This window comes from Nycticebus coucang, chromosome 13, assembly GCF_027406575.1.
Source record: "Nycticebus coucang isolate mNycCou1 chromosome 13, mNycCou1.pri, whole genome shotgun sequence".
Classification (NCBI taxonomy): Eukaryota; Metazoa; Chordata; class Mammalia; order Primates; family Lorisidae; genus Nycticebus; species Nycticebus coucang.
This window is the reverse complement of record NC_069792.1, coordinates 99,243,927-99,260,168: the sequence shown is the minus strand read 5'-3', so window position 1 is coordinate 99,260,168 and position 16,242 is coordinate 99,243,927. Positions and strand designations below refer to the sequence as shown.

General features: G+C 43.6%; 1 protein-coding gene across 7 annotated transcripts in view; it reads left to right on the top strand.

Annotated features, from left to right (window-relative positions):
- Positions 1–16,242, top strand: part of TRAPPC9 (trafficking protein particle complex subunit 9) — a 701,153-nt gene that overhangs the window by 100,067 nt on the left and 584,844 nt on the right. For all 7 annotated transcript variants that reach the window (XM_053558761.1, XM_053558762.1, XM_053558766.1 and 4 more), the window contains one exon: positions 8,519–8,662. In XM_053558761.1, coding sequence (XP_053414736.1) covers positions 8,519–8,662 — 144 coding nt within the window. The remainder of the gene's footprint in view (positions 1–8,518; positions 8,663–16,242) is intronic.

Below are 16,242 nucleotides of genomic sequence, written 5' to 3'. Positions count from 1 at the left end.
TATGTATATGTCCATATTACCAAGCAGCTTTGAAGTGTGTTTATTCTTTTTTAAAAAAATATAAGTCACTTAAGTGTTAATTTTTTCATGTTCTTCCCATCACTATACTTTCCCCTGTGTGATTTTACTTTATTTACAAAAAAAAAAAAAAAATAGACTTTATTTTTTAGAGCTGTTTTCAGCTCCTAGCAGAAGTGGGTGTGAAGTATGGGGAATCACACACACACACACGCACACACACACGGCCCTTGCACACATGCAGCCTCCCTCCGTTCACCCCTGGCCAGGGGTGTGTTTGTTAGTCGAGGAGCCTGTGCTGGCACATCAGTGCCCAGAGCCCACAGTTTACAGGAGGGCTCACTCTTGGTGTTGTACATTCTGTGGTTTTGACAGATGTGCGCTGCCACCCGTCCGCCATCACAGCGTCATACAGAGTCCTGTCATTGCCCTAAAGTCCTCAGTGCTCTACCACCTCATCCTCGTTTTTTACTTTATCCATCGTTTTGTCTTTTCCAGAATGTCTTAAAGTTGGAATCACGCAGTAGGTAGCCTTTTCAGGTTGGTTTCTTTCATCTGGTAACATGCATTTATGTTTTCTTCACATTTTTTCGTGGCCTGGTGGCTCATTTCTTTATGATGCTGAATAACTTCTGCTCTCTGAATATATCAGTTGTTTATATGTTCACCCGATGAATCTTGGTTCTTCCAAGTTTTGGCAATTATGAATTAAGTAGCTGTAAATGTTTGTGTGCAAGTTTTGCGTGGACTTAAGTTTTCCACTCATTTGGGTAAATATCAAGGAGCATGACTGATGGATAATATGGTAAAAATAGGTTTAGTTTTGCAGGCCTGCCACACTCTCCTCCATTCTGCGTCCTATCAGCAGTAAGGGAGAGTTCCTGATGCTCCACATCCTTGCCAGCATTTGGTGGTGTCCGTGTTTTGGCCGTCCTTGTAGCTGTGCAGTGACATCTCAGTGTTTTAACTTGCAGTTCCCCGATGACATGTGATATTATGCCCCTTTTCATATTCTTTTTTGCCATCCCTATTTCTTCTTTGGTGAGGTCTGTGTTTACATTTTTAAGTTTGGATAATAGTCCTTTATCAGATACATATTTTGCAAATATTTTCTCTCAGTCTGTCTTTTATATTCTCATTTTCTTGGTATGTCTTTTATAGAGCAGACATTTTAAATGTTAATAAAGTCTAGCTTATCAATTCTTTTTTTACTTTCATGTAATCTTTATTATAACTATATCAATATCCCCATAGTTACAAAAATTAGAAAAGAACACTGATAGTAACTTTGAGAATAATATTCTCCAAATTATCAAAAATGTAGGAGAAAGATACTTCTAAAGAAGTTTATTCCACTTTATTATCCAAATGGTACATTATTTTCTCCTGTTAGCCACAGTCTTGGACAAAATAAAGGTTAGCATAGGTGGCAGAGTCCCATTTCATGCATTGCACATCAGTGTTAAAACATTAAAACCATTTTGGGTGGCACCTGTGGCTCAAAGGGGTAGGGCACCGGCCTCATATGCTGGAGGTGGCGGGTTCAAACCCAGCCCTGGTCAAAAACCGCAAAAGCAAAACAAAACAAAACATTAAAACCACTTAGTTTTATTAATTGAGAAAAATTTATTAGTCCATATCCTAAATAAAGCACTTTAAACTTTACTATATACTCCTTCCTCACTAGCATTCAACAATTCTTTCTTTTACGGATTGTATCCTTGGTGATGTATCTAAAAAATTACTATCCCTCAGGTTGTCCTTATTTTCTTCTATGTTAACTTCTAGAAGTTGTACATCCATTTTTTTTTTAATTGTTGGGGATTCATTGAAGGTACAAAGAGCCAGGTTACACTGATTGCATTTGTTAGGTAAAGTCCCTCTTATAATTGTGTCCCACCCCCAAGAGGTGTGCCACACACTGTGACCTCCAACCCTCCGGGAGTCGTATAGTTTTGCATTTTACATTTTGGTCCATGATTCATTTTGAGTTCATTTGTGATGAATGTGTAAGGTCTGTGTCTAGACTACTATTGTTTTTTTCCTTGTGGATGTTCAGTTGTTCCAGCACCGTTTGTTGGAAAGACTATCTTCGTTCCATTGATTGCCATCACTGCTTTGCCAAGGATCAGTTGACTGTACTTACTTAGGTCTATTTTGGGGCTGTCTATTATGTTCCACTGATCTATTAGTCTAATCCTTTACTAGTACCACACTGTCTTGAGCATTGTAGCTTTATAGTAAATCTTGAAGTTGGGGATATTTTTAATTTATTAAAAAACTGTCCTTATTAGATGTTACACAAAAATTAATTATTCACAAAAGGTGATTGTTCACATTTTCTTCACTATTTCCTGGTATTTTAAGTGGCCTATCTTGAGCACCTGCTGTACTGGGCAGGGTCACTGCCTGCAGTTGTAACCTGCACAGGGGTGCTGGCTGCACATGTCCAGCTGTGTGCCAGGCTGCAAAGGAGTGGCTTTGTCTGTTTCCCACACGGGGACTTTCTTTGCTAAGCCTTGGCCTGCAGCTGCATTTGCCCAGAGAGTTATCTCTCTCCCTCCACACAGGCTAGCTATGGCCTCATTGCTTCTCACTGCTTGGCCGCCAGGGACCCTGAGCAACACGAGCCCTGGAGGAAACAGCAGCTTGGCGAGGTGACCAGTCCAAGGTCATACTGCTGTTGACCTTGGCCAAGGCACCTAATGTTTCGCGTCTTTGTTCCTCATCTGTAAGTGGGGTACTAGTTTATCCAGTGGGAGGTTGTGAGGATTGAATGGTCAGTCCCTGTGTGCCCAGGACAGTGCTTAGCACCCGTTTGTGTATTTTCTGGCAAGTGAGATCCTCTGACTGGGACTAGGGCTCTTTCTGTAGCTCTCTGTGCCCAGAGTGAACGGGCTGAGAAGAGCAGCATCAAGTGTGGGGCTCATAAGGCCTGTGCCCAAGAAGTGCGCTATGGGGTCGCTGCTCCTTACCCTAGCCCTTTGGTTGTGTTGGTTGGAATTAAGGGCAAAAACAACTGGACAAGCCTCAGAAAATGATAGGATTTACATTTAAAAGGTGAAGAGTTACTGGCGGAAGAGAAGAGCAGGCCTCCCACATGGCCCAGTTCAGGGTAAGACACAGGGGCCTCTGATCTTGCAGTACCTACAGTCTAGGAGGGAAAGCAGACATTTAAATAACTACCCCTAACTGTTTTTAACATACTTATAAGTTAGGAGAAGTGCTGTGAGAACAACAGGATTCCATGAAAGAGAAAAATAAAAGGATTCCACTTAGGCTGAAGGCTTAGTCCATAGGGGACTTCACTGAAGATGAAGAAACAGCATTCATCTGTGATCGGAGGGTAGCTGGGAATTAGGCAGGAAGAACAGCAGAAGAGCATTCCTAGAGGAAGGAAGAGCTATCTGAAGACCTCAGACTTGTATGTTCTTAGGTATGGATAATTGGCCCTGGTATAAAAAGAAAAAATAAGACAACTCCTAGTGTAACTTGCATAAACCCCAGGAGGCTTGGTTTTATCCTGAAGTGTTCTTGGGTGAGTATTTTATGAGGAGGACTCCAGGGCAATTGAAGCAGCTTCAAAAATACACTACTGGGACCTGATCAAACTAAAAAGCTTCTGCGCAGCCAAGAACACAGTAAATAAAGCAAGCAGACAGCCTTCAGAATGGGAGAAGATATTTGTAGGTTATGTCTCTGACAAAGGTTTAATAACCAGAATCCACAGAGAACTCAAACGTATAAGCAAGAAAAGAACAAGTGATCCCATCGCAGGCTGGGCAAGGGACTTGAAGAGAAACTTCTCTGAAGAAGATAGGTGCACAGCCTACATTCACATGAAAAAATGCTCATCATCCTTAATCATCAGAGAAATGCAAATCAAAACTACCTTGAGATACCATCTAACTCCAGTAAGATTAGCCCAAATCACAAAGTCCCAAGACCAGAGATGTTGGTGTGGATGTGGAGAAAAGGGAACACTTCTACACTGCTGGTGGGAATGCAAATTAATACATTCCTTTTGGAAAGATGTTTGGAGAACACTTAGAGATCTAAAAATAGATCTGCCATTCGATCCTATAATTCCTCTACTAGGTATATACCCAGAAGACCAAAAATCACATTATAACAAAGATATTTGTACCAGAATGTTTATCAGCCCAATTCATAATTGCTATGTCATGGAAAAAGCCCAAGTGCCCATCGATCCACAAATGGATTAATAAATTGTGGTATATGTACACCATGGAACATTATGCAGCCTTAAAGAAAGATGGAGACTTTACCTCTTTCATGTTTACACGGATGGAGCTGGAACATATTCTTCTTAGTAAAGTATCTCAAGAATGGAAGAAAAAGTATCCAATGTGCTCAGCCCTGCTATGAAACTAATTATGGCTTTCACATGAAAGCTATAACCCAGTTACAACCTAAGAATATGGGAAGAGGGGGAGAGAGTGGGGAGGATGGGTGGAGGGAGGGTGATTGGTGGGATTACACCTACGGTGCATCTTACAAGGGTACATGTGAAACTTAGTAAATGTAGAATATAAATGTCTTAACACAATAACTAAGAAAATGCCAGGAAGGCTATGTTAACCAGTGTGATGAGAATGTGTCAAATGGTCTGTAAAACCAGTGTATGGTGCCCCATGATCGCATTAATGTACACAGCTATGATTTAATAATAATAATAAAAAAAGGACTGGGATCAAATCATGTAAAAATCATAAATTTCAGCTGGTTATATATATATATATTTTTTTTTTTGCTGGTTATATTTTTAATGAAAAATAAAAATCTCTTTAAATCTCATTTCTAATATTGCTTTGGACCACTTTAAACATTTCTCAGAGACTTAAATGGGAACCTGCTATAAGCCTTGTACCTGTGAATAAAAGGTAAGTTATCTGGAATGTTTCCCTCTCTTTTTTGAGATGGACATTATTCTCACTAGCTGCTTACACAGCATTAGGTAGGAGTATAGATGTGTACTGTGTATATTTGCTGGTTTACAAGGCTGCTTATTATCATTTTAATCTTAGCTATGTTGGCTTGGCGCTTGTGGCTCAAGCAGCTAAGGCGCTGGCCACATACACCTGAGCTGGCAGGTTCGAATCCAGCCCGGGCCCACCAAACAACAATGACGGGTGCAACTAAAAAATAGCCAGGCATTGTAGCAGGCATCTGTAGTCTCAGCTACTTGGGAGGCTGAGGCAAGAGAATTCTTTAAGTCCAGGAGCTGAAGGTTGCTGTGAGCTGTGATGCCACAGTACTCTAACCAGGGTGACAGCTTGAGGCTCTGTCTCAAAGAAAAAAAAAACAAAAAAACTTAGCTATGTTGCTACATATGAAATTTTTGATCATGCCTTTTATTCAGTCCTTTTCCTAAACAAGAATTATATTTTCCCTAGGAATTCTTATGAAAGAGACTGGTAAGGCAAATGACATTGCTAAAGACAATAGTCAACATATGTAACGGATCGCCAAATTGGCGAACTTTTCAATTATAAGCGTGTTGAAAATTTTATCACAAATCTGTCTTTTGAAAAAAAGAATTCATATTTATAGGGGAAGCACTTTGAATCATGTAGATATTATGACCTGTACACGCTTACTGTTATAAGAATGTTTATTCTCTGTATCACTCATCACTGCCTGTCATAGGAGCTGATGTCTTTCTTTGATTCTTGGTTTTCCTGAAGGTGTTTGGTTGTGTGGATAGTTGGGCTTGGCATCTGCGCAGACAGATGCTTGCTGGAGGTTTCTGTTTGCCCGTCTTGCTTTGCCTCCTCTCTCTGACAGGAGCTGGATCATTATCTGTCTCTTAAAAAAGTTAGCAAAGGGATATTTGTCCAATTCTTATGTGGAATAACCTTCTTGAGATAAGTTAAATTGGGTCTTTTTGAATTCATGGCTAGGTTAGTCATGGCTTTGATTTTGGCTTTTTAAACCTATAGGCATTTGGTCTTAGCCTCTTATGACAGTGTAGAATATTGCAGGGACTTATCTTTCTTTCCTTTCCTATAGTTATGGGAGAAGTGCTGCCATTTTATATTTCAAAATATTTCTGGAAGATAAAGTACTAGGATATAAAGTAGTGGTGGTGGCGATGGTGGTGGCAGCATGTGGGGGTGTTTGGTTAGCTCCAAGGATTTCAATTAAAAATTATTATGAAATATTTCAATTGCATAAAAATGAGAAAGTATAGAACAATAAATCCATCACCTAAATTAAATAATTACCCGTACTGGCATACTTAATTTTTACGTTTGTTTTTCTTTTATTCATTATTTGTTGAAATAGTTTATAGCAAATCCCTGAAATCACACCATTTTATTCCTGTGTACTTGAGTCTGCATGTCTAAAATTTTCTCTCATCAGACTTTGATCTTGATCCACATGCTCATTAAGCACCCACTGTGTACCAGGTATCCTGCTAGGCATTAAGGACGTGTGGAAATTAAGGGTTGATGGAAGAAAGGAAGACATGTGCTAGTAGGTAGCTTGCTGTACCTGTCAGACACAGCTGCACTTTGTGTAGGGTACGGTGGAAATACAGAAGGGGGACTGGTTAGCTGTGTGAGGTGGGGTGGTGAGAGAAGACCTTGAGTAGGGGCTGTGATCAGATCCCCTCGGAGGGGAGTCTGAAAGTGTTAGCGGGCAAACAAAGAGAGGTCAGGATAGAAGGAGAAATAGTCCGCGCTACCTAAGTGGTAAAGGGGGCTGCGTTCCTTGCTTCATTCACACATCATTCAGCACCGACTGAGTGCCCAGTTCCATGCTGGCCCTGTCCTGGGCTGCAACAGCATATGCCACCCAGCCTTCCAGTACAGGAGCTCACACCTGGGTTGGGGGTTCTGACGCACATACACACACACACACACACACTAATTTTACCTGATAAATACATCAATAGAGATCTAAAAAATGGAAGGTTCATTCTTGGTGAAACAATGAAACAGGTTGGATCATTAATCATTTTATAGCCAGAGTCAAAGATTGATGTATATGTTGACCACATTATGTTCATGGAATAATAATATTAATAGCAACTAGCATTTAGTGAGAACCATAGTGCTAAAGTTCTTCTGAGTGGACCATTGCGTTCAGACCTCGTGACTCGACCATGTTGCTGTCTCCGTTCCACAGTTTAGTGTTGCTGCTCTTCAGCACCAGCTAATTACCTGCCCCAGCTAACGTAGCAGCACTCCCTCCTGCCAGCGGTCCCTTCATTCGCGTCCCTCACAGCATGCCCCAGTGTAGTTGTTTCCCAAGGGCTCACTGCGTGGCTGTCCCCACAGGGACGTGGATGCCGTGAGGGCAGGTACTTTGTCTCCTCCTGTTTTTCTTATGCCTGCCTTGTACAGTGTTAAGTTCTCAAGAAATACTTGTGAGCTGACTGACTGTCATGAGCTACCGTAGTCAGTAAATGTTCGTTTTATCTGATCCTAAATGCACCTTTCTGTGTTTTTTGACCTAAGTTTTGGGTCAGCTGGAGCAGTGATTTACAGTCTGGTAGATTATCATTGTGCAAAGGCTTGGATTTCTCAACCTCACTAGCTGTACCGCAGTCTGAGTACAGGGGGTGCAGTCCCTGTTCTGTGGTCCCAGCAAGTGGCTCTGCTTACCAGCCTGGTGTGGGTACCACTGCAGCAGAGGTGCCGGGGTCGTCCACCAGGTTAGCAAAGTCTGGGTAGCTTGACGGGGAGCCTAATTCAGTGACGTTTTTGTGCCAGGTCAGGTATGACCAAGACTCGTGTCCTAAATTTTTCTTTGCCACTTTCCCCCAAACCCTTCAATCCCCTAAGTCCCTAGCACTGTGTGGCAACTTGTTTTTTGGGGGTTCCTGTTACCATATCTTCATGAAGGCTTTTAAGGTGAAAATTTTTTAAAAATAGTAAGGTTTCCCAAAGGAGATGGAATAAATAAAACTCTGTAATTACCCGGAGAGATACTTTCAACTGGCCATCCATCTTCATCGCCCACCTTCGATTTCAAACCTGCTAAAGTGTTTTGGAGGGAGTAGCTTTAGAGTTCGTTGATAACTTTTTCTCTAATTTAGCTACCTACTTTTATGCATTTTTCTTAGACTTTTGGGAAATGTACTTTTTAGACTTACTGTCCTTGGCTGATAATTAAGGTCAATCAAATATCAGTATTTTCTTGAAAAAAATTTGGGTCTATAACTCAAATATTTGCCATGGAAAACATAACCTTTTGTTACAAGCTTACAATATTTCACAGTGGGATATTTTTGAAATTGTGTCTTTGCAGAAGAATGAAACTATCATATGAAACCTACTTAAGGTCTGAGAGACATACCACTTTAGAGTTCTTTCTAGGATCAGTAAACATGGAGGAAACATTTTTATTGCTCTTTGAGTTTGATAGTTGGGGCATTTATCTTCAGATTGCCAAGTTTGCATATGACATCAGCTGTGTTTCCTGTACCCTCTCACGGCACTTTTTGTGTGTTTTGTGACTCCCACTGCAGGTACGCATAGAGGCTGGGCTGCTGTTCAGATGCGCTTGCTTCATGAGCTGGTCTACGCCTCCCGAAGAATGGGGAACCCAGCTCTCTCTGTCAGGCACCTGTCCTTCCTTTTGCAGACCATGCTGGACTTTTTGTCAGATCAGGGTGAGTGATTTCCAACTGTAATCTTTTCTTCAATATGAGCGATCGCACTCCAGATGCTGGTTCATGCAGACCTGGATTTGGGTTTAGGTGGGTGGGCACTGTTTCCCAGCTCCTGTGCCTGGCGAGATCTCAGGGTACCTGTGCACTGCCCTCCCCACCTTCTTACCCTCTCCCTTGGCACCAGCCCTACTGTTTTTCTCTTTGCTGCTTAGCTTTCCTAGTGGCTTCCGCTTTCTGCACTTTATAAACTGTAAATGCCCCAGTGCAGCACTGGTACAGGGTAGGGCACAGCTCATGAGAGTAGAGCTCAGGGACTATTCACAAGTGGCCGCGCTGTATCCGACAGCCAGATTAGAAATGGAACATGAGCAGAAGCTTGGGGGCCCTTTGTGTCCTCTTGTCACTGCCTACTGCAGGGTAACTCTGTCCTGCCGTCCAGAACCAAAGGTGAGGTTTGCGGGTGTGGGCTCTCAACGGGGTCAGGCAGTGTCTCTGCCACATTTCAAAGCTGCTTTCTTCCTGGCCCTTCTGTGGTCATTTTCTCTTCTCACGTTGTGCCTGGGTGTCATATGCCTTTTGAGTTTCAGTCATAATCTGTTTATTTCCATCTCAGAGTCTATCCCCAGCCCCAGATATGTCTCTTTTGCTGTTGTGGGCCTTTTTCACTTGGAGGCCGCCTAGGCACTTGGGAACCAGCACCTCAGATGTGGAACTCTGCTGCCCCACCCTTTCTTCCCACCTGTACCATTTACCCCAGTCCAGCACATGGGTGTTGGGTGCTAGTGTGTTCTTGTGGGCAGTGTCCTTTGATGTGAAGACTAATGTGTGGAAAGTTCATTGGGAAGTACTTGTGGGGTTAGTCCCTGTGGTAGGGAAGAGGAAGAGGACAGAGTGGATGGAGGGAGAAGTTGGGCCTCAGCTGACCCATGGGGAGCCCTGAGTGTCCCGCCTTGTTCCTAGGTGGCCAGGCCTTTCTACTGCCTTGCTAACTGGCAGATCATACTTGGTGATGCACCTCTTCACAGCAGCAAGGGGATGTGGTCTCAGTGACCGCAGGGAGACCTGTGCAGCCAGGACAGCCCATTGGAGAGACCTCTTGCTACATGGGGATGGGCCAAGTCTTCATTACCCTGCCTAGGCCCTGATGCCCCTGCTCCCAGGAAGGAACATGATGATGGATGCAGTGGTACTTTGTAGCTGAGGACAGCTGCTGGGGGCAGCACTTTTGCACCTGGGGGATTAGTTACTCTGTCCTGAGAGGTGATCCACTGCAGCACTGGACCACCATTGCCACTGTCCAAGTGGGGACCCCAGATGACTCAGCACCCTACTCTCTCATGCCACATCCTACTGTCTATGAAGTTTTGTGCTTTTCTGGTTTTACACAATACATGTTTCTCTCTCTCCTTACCCACCATTCCCTGACTGCTCTCTCCTTCCTGTAATTGTAGCCATCTCCTCTGGCTCCAGGATAATGCTGGGTATGTATCTCCTAGAGTGATTGTGAAGTTTAAGTGCATTAATTCCTGTCAAGCATTTAGAATAGGAGTTTACCCTGAGAACTCAATAATGTTTAGCTTCCAAACAGAAGTGTTGAAGTTTGACGTGCTGCCCGCTCCCCTCTCTGGACAGGCAGTAACACACGCTGTGTCAGCCTCACTCACTCATCCCAATAAGTCTTCCTAAAGTGGGAGAGGAAAGTGTTTCAGTCATAGCTATTATCTGAAAATAATACAGCAGAAAGAGGGTTGAAAATCCTGGCTTGCAGGATGAAGTTCCAAGGTCCGTTACAGAGTCTGGCCAGATTCTTCCTGTGTAACCTGTCCTCGTCTGTGTCCCTGTGTGTCCTTAAATTTTATTCAAACCAGGTGATGTGAACTTTATTCCTTGAATGACATTTATGTCCTCATGCCATTGTCTGCACTCCTGAAGCCCATCTTCTAAGCAGCACCTGTTGAGTCCTTTAATGTGGATTATTCCAGAGTGATTTCCATTGCCATCTCTATTAGAAATGAATTCTCCGTGAACTCCTGTAGCTCTTTGTTGCTAAGGTTCTTAAAACACTTACTGCTTATTATGGCTATTTGTGTGCCCTTCGGTGTGGTATACCTATTATTCTCTATTTAGAACTTCTGGTGACCCAGATGAATTACTGCTCTGACAGCTGCCCCTGCAGAGGGCTGTGTGGCTTCTCTGCATGTGTTTGGTTTCTGTTGCCTTTGGCGCTGTGTTTGAATCGTGTTTGTCTTCACCTCACCCACAGAGTTCAGAAGGTAAGCAGCAAGATCACTGCGAAGCTGGGTGGGTGACTTGTGGACTCCAGTGTTCCCGTGAGGTGAGAGGACCCCCTGAGGCAGAGTCTCTTCTGGTGAGCGCTGCTGCTTAGGAGCTGCTCTGGGGAATGTTTGTTCCCTCTGATCCCCAGGGTGCCACCCCTGCACTCTTCCCCTGGCACCCAGACTCTGTGTGTCCCTGCTCCAGGGCACGTTCCTCTCCAGCCAGTGTCCCCACACACCTCGCATCTCAGTGCATGCCTTCTTACATGGCAGTGGGGCCCTATGTCCTTCCCCTAATGTTTCCATCTCACCTGCCACATCTTGCACCTTTTCCTCTTCGGTGCACACCTGCCTTCCACAGCAGGTCCTGTGCACCTCCCCTGTGCCTGTCCCTGCTCCACTTCACCAAGTGGCTCTTCTAGGTCCTGACTTTCTCTTGGAAGCCTTTTAAGTCCCCAGCTAGACTAGGCACTCCTCTCATTTGCTCGCTTCCTTTGTGCACTTACCACAGGGGTAATTCAGTGATCAGTTGCATCCTTAGCTGGTCAATGCCTGTCTTCACTTTCAGAAGCCCCATGGCAGAGCGACCTCTGTATGCCTGGTCTCCTGCTCTATCTCCAGCTCCTAGGGCTGGACCTGGCAAAGGGTAGGTGCTGGACACATTCAGCCCAGGCCAGTGCAGCTGTAATTATGATTGCTTCTGGGAAAGTTGGTTATGATTTGAGTCTGTAGGCATTTTTAAAAAATACATTTTTTAAGCAGTGTGCATATATGTGTATGTATAGTATATGTGTGCTGTATGTTGTTATTTCTGTTGAATTTTACATTTCTCATGAGCCTGAGCCATATCTTCCCCTTTGGGTGTCTTGCTGTTTGTATAGGTCATTGGAAGCATTTGGTGATTGTTAAATGACTGAGGTCATTTGCAGGGTCTCTTGGCATGATCCACTCGACTCTTCCACTTTGGGCTGATGAGCGCCACCTTCTGCAGCCCCAAGCCCTGCTTTTATAGGACAGCATGGAGAAGTGGGTCGCGTGTGCCTCACGAAATGACCACGGGGTGGGGGGAAAAAAATAGAAATGACCACAGGGAGTGAGCACACCAGGGCTCTCTGTTGCATCTCTGTTGCTTTTTTCTTTTTTGTCAACAGCATTCATTTTCTGTGGACAAAAAGGCCCACATACCTGTGAGTGGAGGGGAATGTTTGCCCGTCCACCCCGACTTCCTGTTAGGAGTTAAGATCAGCATCTTTCTTGAGGTGATAAAGAAAACAGTAGAAATATAGTAAGAGTTCTGGTTGAGTCTTTAGCAATCTTCCTTAGCTCTGACTCTTGCCTTTCTCCTCCTTTTGCTCTGATCCTGTTTATGTTATACTTTTTTTTTTTTTTTTTGGCTGGGGCTGGGTTTGAACCTGCCACCTCTGGCATATGGGACCGGCGCCCTACTCCTTGAGCCACAGGCACCACCCTATACTTTTAAGATTTGTTTTACTTCTAAACCCATCATGTGATTGTTGTCCTTATTCCTCATGTGATCTTTCAAAAAGAGGGGTGGCTTTGCTGCGTTTTTAGTAATTGCCTATTTTATAACAGGTCATATTGAAGGCTCTTTTAAAGTATGTAGGTAAAATATTTAAAATTTAAAATATGATTGAACTGACATCGCTAACTGTGGCCTATGGTTTTAATGAAGCCATTTGAAATAGTTTCTGAAGCGAACCCTGCCTGGCAGGTGGGGTTTTTAAAAGCACTTCGTGAGCTTAGGAAGGGTCAATGTCCTCAGGTGACTGTGCTTCATGCTGTGTTCTCTTTTGCTACACACTGGGATCCTGAAAGTAGTTTTATTTCTTTTTCTCTTTTTGAGATCTACCAGAAGTACCACAGGAGAAAATAACATTTAAAATCTGAGTTTGAATTAGTCATGGTAGGAATTTCTTTTCTCATAGAGTTAGGTTGGAAGAGATTCATCATCTAAATTTGGGTAACTGACAAAGCTCCAACGGGACTCAATTAGATTTCATATCAGGTGGTTTATGGGAAGAGGAAGGAACAGATGTGATAATGATATGCTTCTTTCTAGGATTTTTTTTTTTTTGTGTGTGCTTATATTGTTAATTCCCATTGAGAACACTGAGGAGCGAGTCAGTGTGCCTCTGTGCTGTCTTACTTTCCATTAGACATAAGCTACTTTTTATTTCTGGTGGGGAGGCCGCATACCTCTTTACTCCAGAAGTGTGGAGTCCCTCCTGTTTTGGGAAGATGATTCACATTGTACGCTGTGACTGTTAGAGTCCTGCTTGTATACTTTTAGGTGACAGAAACATTTGTTTGTCCATGAAATGCTGACAGTATCTTGCTGGCTATTTGAGATCATATTATATGTGATTTAAAGACACTTTGTTTAAGAGGAGAAGAACTTGGGACATTTGATACTCTTAACAAATAACTGTCTCCTGAAAGGCCTGTGTATAATGGTATTTGGTTAATTGGAGTCGTCTGAGAAAAGGACAAAAGTCAGGAGGTCTGAAAGGTTCCTCCCTCACCTCAACCTTTAATTACCATAACCTCAGATCGATAATTAAGTCCTTCCTGGGCCTCCATTTTCTCATTTTGACAACAGTGATTTGGCAATTCCATGTGGTATATTGTTACGTTTTAATGGTGGATAATATAATTTATTGAATGACCTTTCTTCTGAAGAGCTTATGGTACCACTCACAGACTTGATAATTAACATTTCTAAATATTGCTGCATTGAAATTAAGTGTGGACTAGAAGAACAGTCAAGAAAGAGAGAAATGACGTGAGGCTGCAGGAGGGGTCTCTCTGGCCTCCCATCATCTGTGAAGCTGTTCTGGTTACTGGAAGGTGAGGAGCACAACCTGGGGCTGTCTCCCCAAACACACCTTCTACTGTGTGCAAATGAACAAAGCTATAAGAGAAGCTATGAAGCAATTATTTACATGAAAAAGATCTGCTTCCCCCAAGACTTCTGCTATGTTTTGTAAGATAGGAGTGCTAACTTGACGATTTGTGGAATTTTCTTTGGAAATACACGATGTTATTTTTTCTCATCACTGGTATAGGATCATCTTTGCTGAGGCTTCTTGACTAGGTGTGTAGATGCAGAGCTTCCATGGCGTTATAGCAGTAGACTTACAGAGCTGTCATCCTGTCAAGCTTCATGGTTGTACACCCAAACCTGGCCCTGTAAATTCTTTAAAAGACTCTTTAAAAAAGGAAAGGGGTCTTTCCTTTGTGAAAGGTCTCGGTGCATCCACTACGGCCTCCTCTGCTCTCACTTTCCTAGGGGGCCCAAGAACATTTCAGGTTTGACAGTTCTCCAATAGAGAAACGTTCCATTTGGCTGCTGTGTATATCCTGTTGATGTTACTGTCACATTGCCCTGGAATTTGCCCCTCTACGCCTGCAGCGCTCTTCCTGAGAGCCCCTGGGCCACATGCCTACTGCTGTAGAGCTCCCTCCACTCTGGGCAGTGGAGTGGCTGGTCTCTTCCCCCTGCCTGAGTCTTAAGGACCCCAATTGTCACCCACAGGTGGTACCTTATAGGCCCTTATTGCCTGTTGAATGAATGAACACCTCTCTCTAGGCCCATCCTCTGCTGTGCTGCTAAGTTGATATTTCTTCTAATTGGCTCATTGAAAGATCCTTTTGTGGTTTTTGATTAGTCTTTTGAGCAGGGTCTGGCAAACTGCTGCTCGTGGGCCTGATCAGGTTCTGGCTGTTCCAGGGTGTTTTTATTTTTTTATGGAAAATAAAAAGCTTTCTGCTTTGACATCACGTAACTTTAAAAGGGAGAAAGGGGAAAAATGTCACAGGATGACATAGTTTTTCTCTTGGGAAGTTCGACACCGGCTCCTTGATCAAAGGTTGGTGGCTTTTTTGTCTGAGGCACCTTGAATGGTTCCCAGGAGAGAAATAGGAAACAGCAGAACGACCCCAAAGGGCTGGTGGGTATGAGTATGGCTCTCCTCCCAGCATGCTGACGTTGTGGTTTGTGTTGGAGACTATAATGGACAAGGGCATTGCCACTGGTCTCTGAAAGAAAGGAAGAGGGACAGGAGACACACAGGTGGTAACGCCAGAAGTATTCTCTGGACAAGGAGAGTGCAGCACAACTGGGACGTTCACAAGTGCTGTCTACACAGGGTTTGACTTAAGGCACGGGGACCATGGTGTCTCTCTGGGTCATTGGAAGCAACAGATGTATTGCAAGTAGCTGGTCATGCAGCTGAAGGAACCCAGCATCCCAGGCCTGGTGCCGTGCAGCGGGAGTTCACGGATGGGCCTGAGCTCCGCCAGCCTCCACCTCCTGGCGTGGCGTAGTGTGGACCAGCTAGGACCCAGGTCTCCTCAGCTGCAGTTTCTTCCTCAGAAACTGAGGACTATAGCAACTGTCTTGCTAGGCTGGTGGGAGAATAAATGAAATAGTGACATCTGAAATCGGTGCCCTAGTGTCCCAGCTTTTTCTTTGAGCCCCAGATTTATGTATACAACAGCCCTTGGATGTTTGAACATCTTAAACCCCCAGAAACACTGTTGCTACGTAATACCTCTCTCCCCAGGTCATGCTTTAATGTAAAAGAAACTGATTATCTTACGCAAATTAAAAGAAATCAACACATTTGTTAAGAAGTAAGTCTTAACAATACCATTGACTTCACTCATTTGAAGTATGCTAGTGTTTGTATGCAGTTGTACATACATACAACTAGGAGACTGACCTAGTCTCATCACTACCCTGTGTGTAGTGAAGTGATGTTCACACTACAACACAGGTGGTCCTTTAGAACATTTTGCTAAGTGAATGAAGCCAAGTGTTAAAGAGCACACCATTATCTGAAGCCTTTGCTTGAAATGATCGGAATAGACATACGAAGACAGAAAGTGGGTTAGTCACTGCTTAGGGCTAGGGGTACTAGGGGACTAGGGGAATGATGGCCAGAGAGAATGGGGTTGAGGTGATAAAAATATCCTAAGAACGTATTGTGGTGATGGTTGCACAACACCGTAAACTCACTAAGAACCATTGAATTGTGTGCTTTAGACAGGTGGGTGGTACATGAATTACATCTCAGTACACCTGCCACAAAAGTTTTTAAAAGTATGTAGCAGACAGTCTATTCTGTCTGTGTCACTGGCTGGAACTAGGTCATGTGGGCACCCTGGCCAGGAGTAAGTGTGGCTAGGACTTACTGGACTTACAGTGCCCTTAAGGCACTGGTTCCAGGACCTCGCTCAGATATCAAACTCTGTGGATGCTCAATTCCCTGATATCAAATG